The 19637-nt window shown below is 38.9% G+C and overlaps 1 protein-coding gene across 3 annotated transcripts in view; it reads right to left on the minus strand.

The window, feature by feature from the left end:
• The window catches only part of EPB41L4A (erythrocyte membrane protein band 4.1 like 4A), a 121402-nt gene that overhangs the window by 20793 nt on the left and 80972 nt on the right, over positions 1–19637 (minus strand). For 2 of the 3 annotated variants that reach the window (XR_010745788.1, XM_066339112.1), the window contains exons 10-16: positions 19491–19582; positions 18505–18582; positions 15930–16042; positions 9728–9809; positions 5608–5691; positions 3290–3403; positions 923–970 (exon numbers count right to left, since the gene is read on the minus strand). Coding sequence is in view for 2 of the 3 variants with exons in the window: in XM_066339112.1 (XP_066195209.1) it covers positions 923–970; positions 3290–3403; positions 5608–5691; positions 9728–9809; positions 15930–16042; positions 18505–18582; positions 19491–19582 (611 nt within the window). In the remaining variant the exon portion in view is untranslated. The remainder of the gene's footprint in view (positions 1–922; positions 971–3289; positions 3404–5607; positions 5692–9727; positions 9810–15929; positions 16043–18504; positions 18583–19490; positions 19583–19637) is intronic. The other variant, XM_066339111.1, reaches the window with a different exon arrangement.

Below are 19637 nucleotides of genomic sequence, written 5' to 3' on the forward strand. Positions count from 1 at the left end.
CTTCTCAGTTTTACATGCTGGACATCTATCACAGGACTATCACTGGCAGCTTGTAATGCTTGTAATCCTTCTGAAAATTATTCTCCTATCTCATAGTAAGTACAAAGTATGTGAGCACTTTCTCTGGCTTCCTGTGATTGTCCCAAGATGTTTGTATCTCTGCCAGAGCTCCCTTCCCGTGCTGCAGCAGTGATTCAGATCCTGGAAGTGCCTCCTCTCCTTCCCAAGCTCCAGGAGCTTTTGACGTTGAAATGCACCGCACTGTCTCCTTATTCCAGCAGTGCAAGCAGGAGCACAAGAGCAAGGAGAAGCTTTAAATCGAGTCATGATGAGCAGATGTGGCAAAAGATCTGTGGAAAACTGAAGTTGTTGAAGGGCACGCCCAAATTCACACCTGCATTTTATTTGAAATGTGACAACTAGTCAAGTCTGAAATGGGAGATTGGGGGCAGGGAGGAAAAGCTTAAGAAAACTTTACAAAAAATGTGCAAGACAGCAAGAGAACCATGAGGAGTTTCATATGCCTTTGCCCTTACCTCTAGCAGGACAATTCATCTCAGATGACAGCACATTTCCTTGCAAAACAGATTAATTAAAGTAGGTAGGGAGGCTGGAGAAGTAAAAACAAATCTGCAAATTCAAAATCCGAAAGCTAAAACTTATGGAACTGACTTTCAAGTTGCAGATAAGCCCTTAGGAAATTTCACAAGCTGCTTCTAACATGGGGTAGTAACAAGACTATGCTGTGATGAGGCTGTGCCAAAGAGCATTTTAGCAAAAGACAAGAAATAAAAAATTAGAAGGTGATAACACAACAACATTTTAAGCATTTAGGAGAATGAAGGAGAAGGAAGGAAAGGAGATGCATTGAACCAAAATATGACCAATATCATTTTATAGCTGCTATAGATCATATATTTACCTTCTCCTTTGCTTTAAATCTGAATCTTCACCACTGTTTTGATTTTTCCTGTGACAGTAAGGAAGTTTTAATGAAATTTCACACAGTTACTTAATACAAATACACAGAATTACCCATTTTAAAAAACCCACAGTGTTTTAGATTTTTGATGGAAATTTTTTTTCCAGTATGATGTCAGGCAGAGAAAATAGTGCACGTTTGTTTAAAATCTTTCAGGGCACCTTTGCCCTAAGTTTTGAAGGCATGATTCCGTTCAAGCTCTCATTGCAAACCCCAGACTTGCAAAATTAAGTGTGCTGGCCTTTAGAGTTCCCTACTGTTTCCAACATAGCAAAGCCTGGTGGTTTCCTCTTAACCCCAGAATAGAGTGCATAAACTGCACAGCTGTTGTTATTAACAGTTGGAAAAGTGCAAGAATAAAACCAAGACTCAGGAAGGCATAATTAAGTTAAAATCTACCTACTATTGTCGGTCTTCATAGTCTCACATGTGAGATAAGACTTTTAAGAACATTTTGTTTATGTGGTAGCCCAAGAGAAAAATTGCTATTGGCATGACTGTCTATCCACTGACTAGGTCAGCCCAATGCAAATCCCAGGTGATAAAAAAAATTTCCTGCTGCATAGTGCACAATCACTTTTCTTGACATGACTGAGTTTTGCATTGCACATCTCTACTCCTGTGTTGTTACAAATCCAAACAAGTCCTTCTGACAACTAAGCTAGCAATGTATCAGAAAACCTGTACTGGTTTTGTCTGCAGTAGAGTTAGTTTTCTTCACAGTGGCGGCACGTGGCTGTGTCTTGGGGTTGTGCTGAACTTAGGGTTGATAATACAGACACCCTTTTGTTATTGCTGGTTAGGGACTGTATAGAGCCAAGGCCACACTTGAGAGGGGACCAGGGGCACATGAGATGCTGCAAGGAGACACAGGACAGGTGACCCAAACTGACCAAAGGGATATTTCAGACATTGTGACATCAGGTTCAGTGTATAAAGTGGGGGGAAGAGGAAGAAAGGGATATTTGGACTGATGGGGTTTATCCTCCCAAGTCACCATTAGTGTGATGGGGCCCTGCTCTGCTGGAAATGGCTGAACACCTGCCCACCCACAGGAAACGGAATTAATTCCTTGGTTTGCTTTGCTTGTGTGCACAGCTTTTGCTTTCCCTATTAAACTGCTTCTCAGCTGACAAGGCTTCTACCTCCTGATCTCTCACGGATCTTGCTGGTGGAGTGAGGGGCTGCCTGGGGCTTAGCTAAGGTTAAAAAGTGAAAAACCCATTCAGGAAACACATTGCTGTTAATACCTACAAGGACTCTATCCAACAGAGCAAATAAACATAATTCCACCACCCAATAGTTATACTGATTTATTTGAGGTCACATGCACTATATGGGTGAGTTTCTTCTCTCCTGTCCCAGACCGCCAATGGCAGATAAAAGGTCTGAACAAGCTCAGAAACCTGACAAGGATAAAATCTCCACATCAAATTAGATTTCCTCATCAATATCTCTGCATTGTCAGAGACCCCTTTGCAAGCTCTGTCTTTGAAGGCTGAACAGGGACTCATTCCAGAGCTGTCAGAAAGAGAGATAACTCTCACATGCTGGCTTCTAAGGCAGTTCTGGAAGACTGCAATGAATATGGCACAGTATCTGTGTTTGTTTATGCTTCATAACAGATCATAGCACCAGGCAGGGTGCCCCAGTGATGAAAGCAGCTTCTCAGCAGGACAAATCATCCCAAGTAACACAGTCTCTCAATACTCTATTCCTTCCGAACTGTCCCTGTAATTTGCTTTTTGGACATGCTCAAGGACTCACAGCACAGAATCTCCACCCATTCAATTTTACTCTTCTAAGTCATTCAATTCAGCTTGTACCAATTGAAAGTGTGACACAGTTGTATTTTTGCTGGCATCATCTCTAATGCAAAGTGGTTCACCTATGGGACGGTTTAAGACAGCTTTATGGCTCATTTGTGTAATCCTTGAGGCAGTTAAAGTAAAGAAATGTACTTATAACACTGCTTTGGAAGCTCATTGTCAAGCAAGCAAATCCGTCAGTGCTTTCATTCACCAGACAAAAAGTAATGAAAGGAATCTTGCACATGCCAATAATACAACTTTTCACATTTTTAACATAATTTTCCTACAGCCACACACAAACAAACAACCCAAACAAAGCTTCCTTTTAAAAAACAGCCGTGGCATTTTTGCTCAGGTGTTTTTTGACTAACAACTGGCCCCTGGAATAGCCCCTTTGCCAGGACCCAGCTGTGCCTCCACGAGCTGAACACTGAGCACGCAGGATCTCAAGATTCTCCACAGAGAAGCTGACGGTAATTAATCCTGAGGCTCTTACCTCCTCCGAACTGGTTGCCCAGACTCATTCTCACTGCCACCAGATGGGTTCCTTCGGCAAGAGTAAGGAAACTTTGGTGATTTATTGCGATCACTGGCAGAATTATACAGTCCACTGAAGTTAAAAAAGAAAGAGTAAAGAGTCGGCTTTAACATTTCCAGGGCAGTTAGGCCAGCTAACTGAAATTCAGCTTACAAAAATGGAAAGATTCATGCATGCACACACACAGGTAAGTATTCAGCTATACATGTTTTTCTCAGTGTTAGTGGGTGTTCTATGTAAATGCAGATAGTACTGCTTTAGCAATAAAGTTTTCACACTAAACCTTGAAATGTAGGAGAGACCTCTTAGCATTGCCAAGTCAACAACTCCAAGCTTACAAAATATAGATTTTAGTTTATTCATATTCTTTTACCATAATAAATTTCTGTGCTTTAGTATGGTGTATCCAACCCAGAGCTAGGTATTTTTTGTGTTTTCCATGGATATGAATATGAATACTTCCCATGTTCTGTCATGACATACATCTTCATCACAGAGCTGATGCTTAGGAACATGAAACAATTCTATCTGCATTTCTCTTCTGTTCATCCATGCAAACCTCTGCCAATGGCATGGAGGTGTTCCAAGCTCCAGCTTTCTTTCTGCTTTCCTAAAAGCCTCTGGCCTTCAAATTGAAGTTCTTCTTCATCTGCTTCTGCAGACAGCTGATTACAGCACTGCTCTGCACAAGTGAAAAGTTCCCACAGTTCATCTCAATGAGAATTATTATTAAGAGCTGTGAAGGCCTCTGTGCAACATCCAGCCTGCTTATGTCTCTAAACCTGCATAGTGCTTTAGAATTAATAAATTTGCCAAAACACAATTCTACCATTGTTTGGCTCCTACAAGATCAAACCTTCTGCTGTCCTGAGAGCAACTTAAACACTGGAGACATAAAGTGACAAGATGACACCATTTTTCTAAAAATAACCAAAGAAAGGTCTGTCCTAGCAAGAGAATCTTTGCTTGCTGCTTAGTTCTTACGCTTGAAACTACTGCTGTTTACAGAAGTACAAGGGGTAAATCATCGGGGTGCCCCAAATGACACATCAGGTATCGATCTGAATTGTCATAGATAAGCAGGACCATTCTGGATTACACTCTACATGCACTCTACAGCCTGTTTCCAACAGCAGCTGTAAACAAGCAACTACAGGAAGCAAAACCCTGAAGACAGCTTCCCAGTGCTCCCTGAGTCCCACACCATTCCCAGTCCAGGGGACTTACTGAGCCAGCTACTGCACCTCTGTCTTCAGAAGCACTTCAGGATTTTTGTTCCACGACTCACCCAGCTTCCCCTAGGAATTCACCTCCCTGCAAAGGAGGACCACAGGTCTTCTACTCACGGTGAGTCCCTACTGACTGCCTTTATCAACACTTTTAAACCATCTCCAATAGCTTCATCTGAGGATCCTTAGTTCTTTTGCTGGAAAAATAGAGCCCTGATTGATTTCTCTTTTCTCAGTATGACTAGTGATTTTCTAGATGTCATCCCCTGAAATTGCCTCTTTTACAGTCTGAAGAAAGATTCCTGCCTGCCTCTGTCCTTGCCCCTTGTGCAGATTTACTGCAGAGCCTTTCACATTTTTCATTACCTTTGCTGCCCCTCTTAAAGCCTATTCCTTTTTCCTGAGACAAGGACATCAGAACTGCTTCCAAAATTCACAAAGTACATATGTAATCCACCAATTTCTATAATGGCATAAAGCTGTTCTCTTACTTTACTAATAATTGCTAATTGTTTTTCTGAATGCTACACACCTGATGTTTTCTTTACTATCCATCATAATTCGACAGCACTTCACATTAATCAGAAATCAAAGATTGTTTTTTTTTGTCCTCATGCACCTCGTGTCCTCATGTACTTTTTACATTTTTTGACTTAACAGAATCTACTGATCAGTCACACTTTAGGAGTCTTTCTGCCACTCTTCACAGACAAATTTACCACTATGCTAAACACTTTTGCAACATCACCCAACTTTATTATCCCTTTTCCAAGTTCTTTGACAAATATACTATATATCAGAGGTCTATGAACAGACCTCTGTAGAAATCCACTGCTGACATTCATTCACTGGCTACCTTCTCCTACATATACTCTCCTAACTTTTAACTGTTTATTTATCCATGAAAGAACCTATCTGCCTACATGCAATACACATATATTATGAATAAAATAACACACTATTATATTATAGTTATAATCTTCAACCTTCTGCTGTGGTACGGTATTTACCATTGCACCATATCTAAGACATCAAGTCTTGTCTTACCTCTGTGGGCCATTTTCCTCCCATGGAGCACTTGTTTTACTTCTTTGTGTTTCTGGACTGCTTTCATTTTTCATCTTTTTTAAGCTAAATAAGAGTACAGATATATACACATGTATATATTTATTTAAAAACCCATTGTACACAGATCACATTTTCTTTTATGCTGATCACTTAAAATTTCATTTTAAAGGCATACACTCATTAGAGAGACTCACTTTGGCATATTGTTATTTATTTGTTATGTGATAAAGGGCAAAGAGCTGCTATGTTGAAAAATCTCTCCGAAAAAGAGCAATCATAAGGGGAAGGAGAAAGAAGAAGTAAAAAAAGGGAAGGGAGGGAGGGGAGGGGAGGGGAGGGGAGGGGAGGGGAGGGGAGGGGAGGGGAGGGGAGGGGAGGGGAGGGGAGGGGAGGGGAGGGGAGGGGAGGGGAGGGGAGGGGAGGGGAGGGGAGGGGAGGGGAGGGGAGGGGAGGGGAGGGGAGGGGAGGGGATCATCTCTGCAAGCTCATACTTGTGGCAGCACTGAATCAGAAAAACAGGCAATCTTGTCTCCAAATAAATAAAAACAGATATTACGCAAGAAGTCTAACAGTAGGGCAGACTTACATGATCTCAGAGTCTTCCATAATTTGCAGTTAAGAGGTTACAGAATCAGGGGCTTTACCTATTTTTTCTTTTACAAAGCTCTTATGAAACTTTCTTCCATGGCTTTACTTAAATACTTTTCAAACATTTTTTAATTTTTATCATAAATAGTGACTGGTAGGAGTATGTTCCAGTATCTGGCTATGACTTAAACAATTATTTAATATTATTTCAAAAGTTCCACTTGGTTCTAAATTTCCATCCCTTGTTCCTGACTGTTTCTGTGATTATATAGAAAGAAATAAAGAAAAACAAACAGCTATGAATGATGGCTTCCTAATCAAAAACTCCACCCCTTAATTTTTTTTACTCATTTTGGACTGTCTAATCTTTTTTCCCAGTGAAAGAACCACAGACTACTTAATCTCACCCAGTACAGGAGTCACCACATACCTTAGATTATCCTTATCATATTTCTTTTATCATTTTTCCAGGTACAGTACATACTTTTAAATGGGAGCAACAAAGGCAGGAGTGATGAAAACTATTCAAAGCATGACAGATCACAGGTTCACAGGTTCACAGAGCAGTATATCCTTCTTACACTCTCCCCAGTACAGCCTTGGGTTTTATTTTTGCCAGAAAGACATTTTTGTGAAAGAACTGACTTCACCAACTGCTGTAAGGCAAAGTACCAGGACAGTCACCTGGCTTGAGAGATGTATCACCCTTTGTAACCAGTCTCCCACCATACCTATGGGGATGGAGGGAAAAAAGCAATATGCTACAATTCATCCTTTATTCCTGTCATTCTCACAGTGTCAGATTTTACAGCTTCTGACCCATTAAACCTTCCAGTTAATTGCTACTTCAATGGCTTTTCACTGAAGCACACCCCTGTCCTTCCAATGGCCGGGCAGAGCTTTTCCTGCAGCACCATCTCTAGAGCTCTTTTCCTGCATGGACAAGCAGTTCACCTGAGACAGAATGAGGCAGCCAAACTGATTTCTACTAAGGTCATCAAGAAGTATTACTGACAGCAACCCCGTACAATCATTAACACATCATATATTTATAAAGTACAACTCAAGCAGGAAAAAGAAAACCTTTACAGATGCTTACAGAGAGGAGGACGCAAACTGGGAGTTCTTTCCCCAGAGCAGGAGGTGACAGCTTTATGAAGGAATCGTGGCTCCTTAACTCACTAATCCACTTTTAACTTCAGCCTTTGGTTACTACAGGTCACTGAGTTAATCATTTAATTCTCAGAGTGAACAAAATGCAAAGCTACAGTAAGTCAGCAGGAAAAGAAATTAAGTTACACCTTATCAGGTAAATCATTTTCTCAATACTGCACCCATTAATTATTGACTCGTAAGTGCATGCAATCTATTCCCAGGCTTAAAAATATGTGCTTACTACAGTAACTCAGTAACTCAGATAAATACATTTCTGTCTCATATTGCAAAAAGGAATTGATTTGCACAGCATGAACTACTGAACAATACCTAGGCTGAACTTAAACAACTCTGAATACTGTTTCCAAATCTTAAAAAGAGAAGGAAAAAGTACGTGGGAAGTGAATTTACTGCATTAAATTCCCAAGTCATTATTCATTTGGAGCAGACACATACTTTACAGACAGAAAGCTAGAGCGTGGCAAATACCAACAGTATCTCCAGAACTTCAAGTTGCAAAAGTTACTGAGTTAATTCAAAGTATCTGAAAGGCTTAGGATCTGAATCTCATGTGAGATTTCATTGAGGGTCTTTATGATTTGAGTTTATACCACTTTACACAGAAGTGATTAACTATAGATCTCAACAGTGAACAAAATATTAACTATGAAAACTCAGCTTGTGAGCACTACTGAAAGATGTTCTGCAAGCATCACTGACAACTAATGCAAAAGCCACTCTTTCTCGTTCTTCCTCTAAAACCCGGCTAACCATTTCTTTTTAACAGCTCATTATCAAAAAAATTGTAGTAAAGGACTCCCATGCTTCCCAATATTATGATCTCTGTGCTGTGGAATAATGGCACCTTTGTGTCTTCCCTTCTTCTAAACAAATCACAGAACAACACAATGTGAGGTTGTCAGGGTCCTCTAGATGTCATCTGGTCCAGCTGACTGCTGCAGCAGGGTGACCCAGATTCAGTTGCCCAGAACTATTCCCAGACAGCTGTGGAATTGCCTCCAAGGATGGAGACTCTGCCACGTTTCTGGACAACCTTTGCCACTGCTCAGTCGTCTGCACAGGGAATAATTGTTTCCTGACATTCAGAGGGAACCTCCTGTGTTTCACTGTGTGCCTGCCTGGTCCTGTCACTGGGCACCACTGGAAGGAGCCTGGATCCATCCTCTTTGTGCTTTCTTTTCATGTATTTTCTCTACCTATGTATTGTATTCTACTTAATGGTTTTGCTTCAGCAAAACAAGTGACAAAATCATAAACTTTCTTTTAACACAAGATCAGCATTATTTTCTAAGGGCTAAAATAGTGGATTCAATTTCCCTCAAAATGAGAAAGCAATTTAACTCAGCTTTTCTTTCAAAATGTTAGGCAATAGAGAATACTATCCACCAAGTATTTGCAGTAAATCTTTTAGATCCTTTTTCAGAGGTCAGTCTAGACACCTAGTGAACTTGTGAAGTTCACAACTTCAATGCATAGGTGAGCCCAGTTAAGGGTTACTCAGTCAAGAAAGAAACCCAACTGTCTGGATTGCCAAACATGCAGAGACAGATATCCAGGCAATTAAACAAAAGTTAAGTGCTGTGTTTTGGACTAATTCTTTTGTCAGATCACTCTTTTACTGACTCAGGCACATAAATTCCACCTAAAATTAGGGGTGTGGATATAAACCCCTTTCTGAATCCGAGCCTTGCCTCTTCCTTTCAAATATGCTTAATAATCAGAGATGTGCACTTCAGCACTGGTAAATTAGACACAGCAGAACACACAAGTCCACTTCTCTACTTTTCACTACTCCTACAGATCAGGAACAAACATTCCTGGTTTTTATTACAATTTGGACAGTGTAATGGGCAATCATTGGAAGATTAACAAACCATCCTGGGAGAGAGCCCATGCTCTTCCCTGCCCACACACACCAAGCTTGCCCTGTTCAGAGACAGAAGGCTCATGCCCTGAGGGCTCTGACAGCCAGCCCACATCTCCCAGGGGAGAGTAATAGGACTTCACAGGACTATCCTGACCACTGCCCTTTCGGTCATTACCTGTTTTTTTTCCAATTTAAACGTGAGGCTGTCTTCCTTCCCATTAACTTGTGCTGATTTATGGGTTTTCAAACCACGTGTCACCTAAAAATCTCTGTTCTTCACAGATTGGAAGATCAGGGGTTTATAGAATTAATTACTTGGCAACACTCTCTGACCATTGTCAGCAGGTATCAGATGGTCTTGAGCTCAAGGGCAGGTTAAGCTGACACTAATGATTACTAAATGTATTCCTCTACCCAATGTGTTGTACAACCTCTTAAAAGCTGTAAGGAAACTGTGGATCTACATACCTTTTCACTGGAGAAGGTGCAATTATTTTGGTAGTTCCTTCATTTTCCTCATTTGTTGCAGTCTGGCTTATGTTCTTAGAACCTGGAGAAAAAAAAAAAAAAAAAGCCCAAAAGAGATGAGTCCTGTAGCATAAATGTTTGCTCACTTATTCAGAAAAATCCCCTACAAGGCAGCATGAGAGATAAAATGGACATATAAGATATATCTGGTGCATGTTCTCCTTGTTAAGGGTGTGTAAAGACCACACATTTGTGTCTTATCCTTATTTCTAGTTGTACCAGGGCACAATAAAGTTTAACATGAAGCACATTCATTACTCTTCCACACAGAGAAGTCTGAAGCTGTGGTTCTCAAAGGGATACTCCACCACTGCCAACAGAAGGCAATTCCCTGCTCAGTCAACAATGAGAATAAAGATATGAGGAGAATACAGTTTGGTTCCTGCTGGTGCCATGACTTCAATTTCCATGCTTTGCTATTAATATTAATCTGTGATTTTCCTTCAGTTTACACATTATGTTTCCACCTAATTGGCAATTTCAGACATTTCTTACAAAACTGTTACCATGTATAGAAACAGATGTCAAGGAGAACAATCAAACAATATCATTATTGACGTAGACCTCCTCTGCACAGGATTCTGAGCATGTTCATTGAAGATAATTAAACAGATTGAACGTTATAATATGATGTCCTCTGGACACAAGTAACAGCATCACAGTGTTGTTAATATAGTGGTACAAACCCCAAGCCATTTTAACTGGCTAAACCATAAATGTGATGTCTTAATTTAAGCTGTGAAAAGATTTTGCATGGTAAGTTTTCTTCTCAGCCTCAGAGAAAGGACTTCTTCACAACCTCCTTCAACTTCCCATACCACCCTTTTCGCATACAAAGTCTTTGGACCCTACTTCAACATAAATACTTGAGATTTTCTCAAGCATTTTGTCTACTCATAAGTTGATTCTCTTACAGGTTAGATTTGCCAGTCTTCTGAAGAAATCAGCAAATACATGACTTTTTTGAACAAAGGAATTGATCTCAGTGCTTCACATATTCTTCTGTGAGTCAGCTTTCAATTAAGTCACACAAAGTCCTTGTCACTTAATGGAGGAATAAAAAACTTGTGCTCCAAAACATTTAATAGTGAAGCAACTTCCAGACAAACAGCCAAAGGTCAGATGATATAAAAGTAATAGGTAGCTCCAGAAGTGCTCGTTTGCTATGTTTGGGAATATCTTTAGCATTCTGCAGGTACCCAGTCACCTCTGGGTGTCAGGCCATGGTGGGTTAATCAGGAGCTTTCTGACCACACTTACAGAAACTGTAATGACTGTCTCCAAATATGTTCCACCTGGTGTATCATCTACTGACCACAGTACTGCTCTACCAACCTACAGTTCTGCATGATATAATTACCTAATATAAAAGAGTAGACTCCAAAAACACTACCCAAACAACAGTCCCATAGCAAAAACTCAGGTACATCACTGTTTCTTGCTAGCAACAGGGCTCTCAAAAATAACTTAGATATGTCATTCATGGATGGTTTCCCTGGTTATTTACATTTGGCTGGATAAGGTACTCATCAGGATTAAATGCACTACACTGAACTTTTCCAATGAGGTGAATGCACACACTTAATTCCCTTTTACAGCCATCTTGATGCTGATTTGTCCACTCAATTCAAGCCAACTATTACACTTTTAAAAACTCAAGTGTCCAAAACCGTATCAGCCTGGCAAGGTAGTTAGCTTGGTATGCCTGTTTCTTATCAAGTAAAAAAGCCACTTAATTGATGTTATCTGGAAGCAGTGTTTGTGTTTAAACCAAATCATGAGAGCAGCAGACAGAGTGACCAAATGGAAACATGCAGTAAAAGCTCATGCTTTGCACCCTGGGCTACTGTGAGCCTATAAAAATGAATGGACTTCCATATGTCTACATCAGCGCAGTCTACTCTGTGATAATAGCCTGGTTTTCTTATTAGTTCCTAAGCCTCTTGCCCTAAGACTCTGTTAATCTCATGCTCCATGACTGAAATGTGGAAGAACATCCATCCTTTTACCAAACATTGGATATAAATTAGGAAATAGCTAAAATCACCCCAAAATCCATTTTCTCAAAAAGGTAATTTTCAAACACAATCTTACACTTTGACTGGGCCAGACCAACAGTTCTACTTACTTATGGCTACTAGTAGGGTAGTGACAAGCATCTGTGTTAAAAAGTGATTGCTTAGGGATTATCAAAATACAGACAGTACTGTAATTGTAATACCCACACCCAGCTCTCCACCTGGCTTCTAAATCATAACGGCAGCACTTATTTTACACTGGTTTATACAACTACCCTGCATGCAAAGGCAGGGACAAACCAAGTCCTCAGCTACCAAACAACAACAAATCCTAAGCAATGTGTTTTCCACCACTGAATAAACTCAGACCCACAGCAACAGGCCTGTTTGTCCTGAGAGGATGTTCCCAAGGAGCCTTTAATGTCAGCATTCAGCGAAAAGAATAATGAACACTTTCACCCTATGTTGTGAAAGCTGAATTGTCAGTCTGGCCCCAAAACAGTAACACAGAACAGTGAGAGAGCCTGGTTTCCTGTTGGAGTTTATTATTTGCAAGCAGAGCAAAATGCAACTGTAATTCTCTCTCAGCTGAAAAGTGAAAAATAAGCAAATGAAACAAGTTACATTTATCTCACTCACACGGCTTGACAACACAAAACAAAAAAAGTTTATCTGAATGAATACCAACTTGAATACCACCCTAAACATACAGAAAAAAAAAACCCCATGCATTAATATAAAAACACCATCTAAATCTAATACAAAATCATAGCCATTAAAGTTTCCTTACAAGATTTTTCCACTAGCGTTACAAAAACTGATACAGGAAATGTATCAAACAAGTGACAAAATGGAGTTTACTGCATTTTAAACCAGTTCAATCTGTATTCTAGGAAAATATTATGCCATGCTAAAGCCAAAAGTTCTACAGTGTTCATCCTATCAGGGGAAGCAACCAGTGGCTTTTATACACAAAAAACAGTTTCTCTCTGTTGTGGTATCATCTCCCTCAATCTTGCTGTTAAACCATAAATATTTTTACTCAAAAGAGAAATAATATTTCTATCATTGTCTTGGCTGGCACCCACTCCAGCTCTTAACCCAGAGTTCACCAAGTTTCTGCAGTTCTAAGGACTTTAGGGTACTTTAGTGGACCAATGAGACAAAGAAACACTATTGCCCAGCTCTGCTAGAGGTAACTAGGCTCCACCTGGAGGTGACAAAAAAATAAAAATAAAAATACACATACTATGTTCATAACACCAGAACATGTGCACAAAAAGAAGCAACAAAGAAAAGGGTTTTAATTAGATGTCAGAGGATAGAGGTTTTAGCACTTCACAGACACGTATCTAATGGAGGCAATGCCAATTTTATATGCTGCAGTCATGCTCTTGTTCTAACTGCCCCAAAACTGCTGCTGTGGCTGATCCCATCACTGGTACCAATAGATTTTAAAAAAAGATTAAACAAAATCAAAGTGGCTAATTGCAGTGGTCACAAAAATGAAGCCTTTAGTACATTTCACCTTGCAATCTTAAGAAAAGATAAAAAGGGAAAGAAGCAGATGAGGAAAGATGCAAAACTTAGATAAGGTGGAAGGAAGTAATTTCATACGAGCTATTTGTGAGCTGTTGTTGGATTTGGGGAAGTAAATGGAAACCTGACTTTCATTCAAAACCAATTAAATTATAAGCCTTTGTCCAGCTGGATACTAACTAAGGTGGTATTTGACAGAAAATACCTTAAGATATAATACATGCAAACTAAAATCACTCTGTTTAAAATGTTGGACAAATCATATTTAGCCTTAATACACCATACTACAAACAGAAAATTAAGAACAAAGGACAAAGAACAAAGCCATCAATGATGACCATCTGCATAAAGTCATTATGCAAAAGAAATATTTATTTTAAGAAGAAATGTAATTTAATTTGCTCAAACATTTTAGTCAGGGAAACTTTTACATAACTCATAAAACTTATTAGATTACCAGATTTGTTTCCAAAATAAAAAAAAACTCCACAAAATAGAATCTACCTTGTGGTAATATATTGAAGCAAATTTAAAATATTCCAAATAATCTTGATTTATTGTGTGAAATGGACTTTTTTATATCTAAGAATAACTTCAGGTGAAAAGAGGTAAATTTACTTTATGCGATAGACTATTATGTCTGACACAGCAAGGAGAAGCAGCATTAGCCTTCATTCAGCTTCTGAAAGCCCATTTAAATGGAGGAAGAGTATTGAGTGTTTATCACTGTGAAAAGCAAAGACAAACTTTTAAAGAGGGAGAAAAATATGCAAATTCATAGGGAAACGTGGCATTTGAAAGACATAGCTCTCTTCCCTCAGCCTGTATTTTGAGTGGGAAATGAAAAGAATTCATTTAACATTAACATCATATAAGTTTACCCCAATGGAATATGACTGCACACTTGAACACATGGGTAATCAATTAAGCTTTAATTTAAAAAGAAAACAGGTGGATGATAGAGATAACACAACTACATGTAAGTAAAATGTTAAAAAGGCAGACATTTTATTTCAAAGTGGGAGAAAGTGTTTAAAGCCACCAAAATAGTAAAAATCTGTTGCCCAGAGAATTCTGCACCACATTACACCAGCAGAAGAGGCTACAGAAAGGTTTCAGTTTTTCCTCACATTTCCAGCCAAAGAGACTGAAAACAAAATGAACACATGCAAACATGCAAACAAAACATGAAAAACATGAAAAACAAACATGAAAACAAAAACATAACACATGCACAGCCTTACAGCAACACAGACTGACCTCTGCTGCCTGGGACAAGGCAAACATTATTTTAAACCAAGAGCCAAGTTTTAGGTGACAAATAGCCACACAAATTTCCTGAAACAGAACCAGGGGGTACTGAGGTAGGAAATACTGTTTGGCTTGAATTGCTGCCCTAAGAACAGGACAGTCCAGCTGAACAAAAAGTTTAAGTCATTAGGTTCAAGGGTGAACAGCTCCTTGTCCTCTCAGAAACCCACTTAAAACTGCACACATAATGAAACACACCAGAATGAGAAAGCAAAGCAATTTTTCTCTTTTTACACAAAATAAAATAAAATAAAATAAAATAAAATAAAATAAAATAAAATAAAATGTTTTAAACTGCCTCTATTTTCCAAGGCTATACTTTTAATTATGTTATATTCCAAGAGCCACCACAGCTAAAAGGCAGAGCACACCAGTTTTGTTTCTAAATCAAAAGATTGCATTCAGGATAAACACTGGAGGTTTCCTGAGGTATATATCTGCTCTCTTTTTAGAAATAGGTCCCCAAGTCCTATGGCTGCATATTAAACCACAATAAAAGAGGGATATTGTTCACATTTTAAAGCCCAGACAAGTTTTTTCTCAAATAGCAAACGCACACACACATGCTTCACTTGATGCACAAGTTTGACTGAACTGTGTGTGCCTTCTGTCATAGATTAAGCTAAGTAATACCCATGTAATCATATGTACACCTGGAGCTTCACATCTCTATTACCAAATTTCAGGAAGCATCTGTTATCTAGGGCATGACTTCCATGATCCAAGTTTCATCCCATCTCCTCTAACACATGTAAAAGATTCCAGCTTGCCATGACAGCTTCTGTGTGCAGAACAGATTTCCAGCTCACACATCTGAAGCATAACTAACTTCTGGTCCACTTAATATCAAAATAAAGGGATACTGTCCTTGAAGTGGGAAGAGGATGCACAAAAGTGGCACCTTGGGTCAAACAGGCCAAACAACAGTATACTAACCAAGACATATAGGTATAAAATTAGCTTGCAAGAGACAGGACCCCTGAGAAAATGACATGTTCTCACTGCCTGTTTTCAAACTTCCCTTTCAACCTTTACATTAGACCTACACACATGGGGTTTTATCTTCTTTAATCCACAGCAACTTTTTTATTTTATCTGGAAAGCTGGAGATTTCATATCCTGTTAAGCTTAGATATAAATACTGGCCTAAAATAAAACACAGAATCCATTCCGAGACATCCTCGAGGACACTGCAGGATCTGAGGCACCTCATGATAAGAAAATGAAGCAAAAAAAGAAGACATCTGCCCCCAGGTCAGCAGAGAAGGACCTACCTGTCTGTTGTGTTCTTTTGGGGTAAGTCTTGCTGCGACTTCTTTCAATGCTCTGGTCAGGCCGTGGAAGCTGCACAGAAGGGTCTCTGGTCATTTGCAAAGATGTTTTGCCACTTCAAAACACAATAAAATCATGAGGAAGCACTTGGAATAGTTACCAAGGAGGATTCTTAGACTAAAGGTCCTTAGACTAAAAAAAATGCTATTAACTTGCCATCCCACCTGTGGTTCCCCTGTTGAGCAGCACTACCGTGAACTTTGTTTTGAATCAGTCACCGGCAAAATCACCAACAGATTGTGCCAACCACTCCTATATTGGGCATTTTCAACTGGAGACAAGCCACTTAAACAAAATGTTGGTTTGTTAGGAATAGCCTAAGATAGCACAACCTTTTCTAACCTAGACTATTCTAACATATGGCTTTCTTAAGTAATATTATTTCTTCCTGATTTTTTTCTGTAAGTTTTCCTCCAAGGAAAATATATTTAATATTGTTTACACATATTTAATATTGTTCAGTTCCAGTCAGTCAGGGACTACTCCTCTGGCATGTAGAATGACAGCCTAAAAGACTGCAAAACAAACTGTAAGAAAGGACTCTCACTAGCACAGCCCCAGACGACTACAAATTGAGTAGAAGTCTTGATTCTTATTTACAGTAAGGTTTTTCTTCACTGCACAACTGAAGTAAATTATTAACTTCAAATAAATTCTTTTATATGAATTTTAATGTTTCTCTCAGTGTGACTAAGCAGAATATAGTGGTCATAACAAAAATCTAAAATTCCTATTCCTCTCCAAAACTGCATATTTACTCCTAGAAACTTACTACACAAGAGAAGTAATTGTCACTATTAAGTCCTTAACACCTAAAGTTTGATGATTTTCAAGTAAAAGCTGTTGTACTAGAAAGTACCAAGCAACTATACAGGAATTACATAAATAGATTATCTGAATTATGTGAATAGACTCCATGAAAAAATGGTATTATTTTCACCAATAGCCCTTCACAGATAGTCAACACTGCAAAATTTTAATATTTCCAAAATTATAAAAGAATTGAACAACAAAAAAATCTCATCACAGTACTGTGGGGTTTTTTATTTAGTTAGTTTAAAGTATGCTCCCAAGGTAGTCAGAAAACTCTTCTGCTCAACTTTTAAGTTTGGCAACCATGACAGTTCTGCGAATTCCAGAAGCAATTTTAACAAAACATGTAGGAATAGGATCTTCCTAGATCCCCTATATAGGGGGAACATCTAGGAATAGGATCTTCCTATACAGACCCCCACCATGACCTCCAATTTTGATCTTAAACAAGAAATTGCCTTCCTGAAAACTGTCTTCTAACACACAATGAGAAGTACCTAGAATATTAAATAGAACAAAACAAGCAACTGACAAACAAAAAAAACCCCACAAACCACCAAAAAACCAAAACAACATAAAAAAACCACCCCAACACTACCAGACAAATGAAAATATTATGGTCCCCCCACTTACACAGAAAAACAGAGGGATTATGGTTTCTGCTCTGAGCTAATGATGCATATGGATACACAACACTGTCACTGTTTTTGGTGCTACAAGGGGGGCGAAAGGCAAAAAGGGAAGACAACCAAAGTTGTCAGTTATGACCATTGTCCCAAGCCTGATCACACATCACCCGTGACATTTATTAAAATAGGAAAACAAACTGAACTGCACCACCAACAGCAATAGCTCAAACATAGTTAATTGCTTTATAGCATGTTGTTCTTTAATTGATTGGAAAGTTCTTGCCAGTACAAAGCTTTCTCCTCCCCAGCACCAGTGCCCTGCTCCAATCTGCTGAAATGGTCCAACAGAAAAAACTCATCTGCAGTACTCTGGTAGGAATCCAGTAAAGTCCTACTCATTATCCTGGATGGAGTAATACAGGCCAGGATCCACTACAAACACAGAAGGCAGAACAATCATTGCTCTGTTATACACAGCAAGAAGAATCTGGATCATGCCAGAGAGTGTGATAACTCACATAATCTGGATTATGAAATAGGCAAAGTGACAAGATCTGCCTAACTAATGATTATCAACATTACTCATTATGATCCATTTATTTCTTGCACAATAGTGGAAACAATGTTCCTTATCCACCCTTAATTTCAAGTTTACAGCCTCCTTCAAGGTTTAGTGTCTTGAACTAAATTCAATACTGTCACCTAATTCTAGTCAGGAAAGACAGAGCCTCATTTTGGTATTCCCCAGTTGTCAGGAAAACCTCTTTAGGACATGGACATAATTGCAGGATTTAAATGGAAATAATGATTTAAAAAATTGTCAAAGCTTCTCCCACTTTGACTACAGATTATAGCAGGCCTCAATTAATTTTGGGAATCCAGAGAAAAAATTTACATTTGTCCCAAAACTGACAAACTCCCAAGGAGAGTCTGTTCAAATGGCCCTGATTCATCCTTTGTCTTCAGAAATATACTGGCTCACATTCTGGGTGGGGGTTTTCTTTTATTAGAAGGAAAGTGGAGAAAAGAAATGAAGAAGAAATGAACTGAAGTTTAAACAATCAAAAAAATTCACCTGTACCGATGTTTATAACCTACGGATCCAAACTTGCTGACTCTTCTTGACAGTGAGTTTGATTCATTCTCTGGCATCCTATGTAATTTGAAAAATAAAATAACAGAGTAAGTTGCACAGATAGGTATCAATGATAGTCCCCTTCCCAAGTCAAGAATAAACAGTACAAATATGGACTCAAAAAATTTTTTTTTCTCTAAGTTCCTCTTCATCCCTAGCTCTGGACAGACTCTTACAGGGTTAAGAGTTTCCCAAAGCTGCCTGTTTGTCCACCTTATTTTGACTATACACCTCTTTATTTCAGAGTCAAGTGTAAATCGCTGGCACCAGCAGCCTTTCACGTAATTTTGGGAGAAGGCAAGCCCTGCCACAGTAATGAGACTGCAGGAGGGATTCTCAGTTCAGTTATTTACAGCACTGCTAAAGGCAGCCCAGAGGGTTCCATCCACCAGTTCCCAATTAGACAGCTTAGCACACTTCTCTAGGTGCTTTTTTCAACTATAAAATCAAGTGCTTTGAGATGTGCAGTACTGGGAAGATTTTTGCAACTCAGAAAATAAGCAAAATGTTAAGGAAATTCAATAAATTTCTATTAAAAAAAAATGTGCACTGTAGAAAATAATAATGTCTGAATTCCAAAGGCCTCCCTCAAGCCAATGCTGCTACAGAAAATCTGATGAATAAATACATCAAAATCTATATGACAACTTAAATCCTGCCATATACATTTGTGAATATTTCTGATAAAGCCTACTATACACAACCTGAAGTACTTTTTAGAAAAGAATGGTAAGACAAAAGAAAACACCAAGCTTCCCAATTTTAAAAACATTGTCTCATATCACTGTAAGAAAAGGTTTTGGCTTTTAAAAGCATTCTATAACCAAAACAGCAAGCCTTTGTTACACCACTCTGCAGGTATAACAAGGGTCCCACTCAGTGTAGTGGCCGTAAGGAAACCACAACCTAACTTCTGCATTACTCACCTGAAAAATGTATGATGCTCTACACAGCTTTTCCAGAGATGTTTGCATGTGACCTTGTTACGTGTTTCAAAAAAGAAGGAAGTTTCATTGCACTGAAGATAAAAAAAACCCAAATGAATATTCTTATGGGGTATCCTGCCATTGAAG

Source organism: Sylvia atricapilla, chromosome Z, assembly GCF_009819655.1.
Source record: "Sylvia atricapilla isolate bSylAtr1 chromosome Z, bSylAtr1.pri, whole genome shotgun sequence".
In the NCBI taxonomy this organism is placed as follows: Eukaryota; Metazoa; Chordata; class Aves; order Passeriformes; family Sylviidae; genus Sylvia; species Sylvia atricapilla.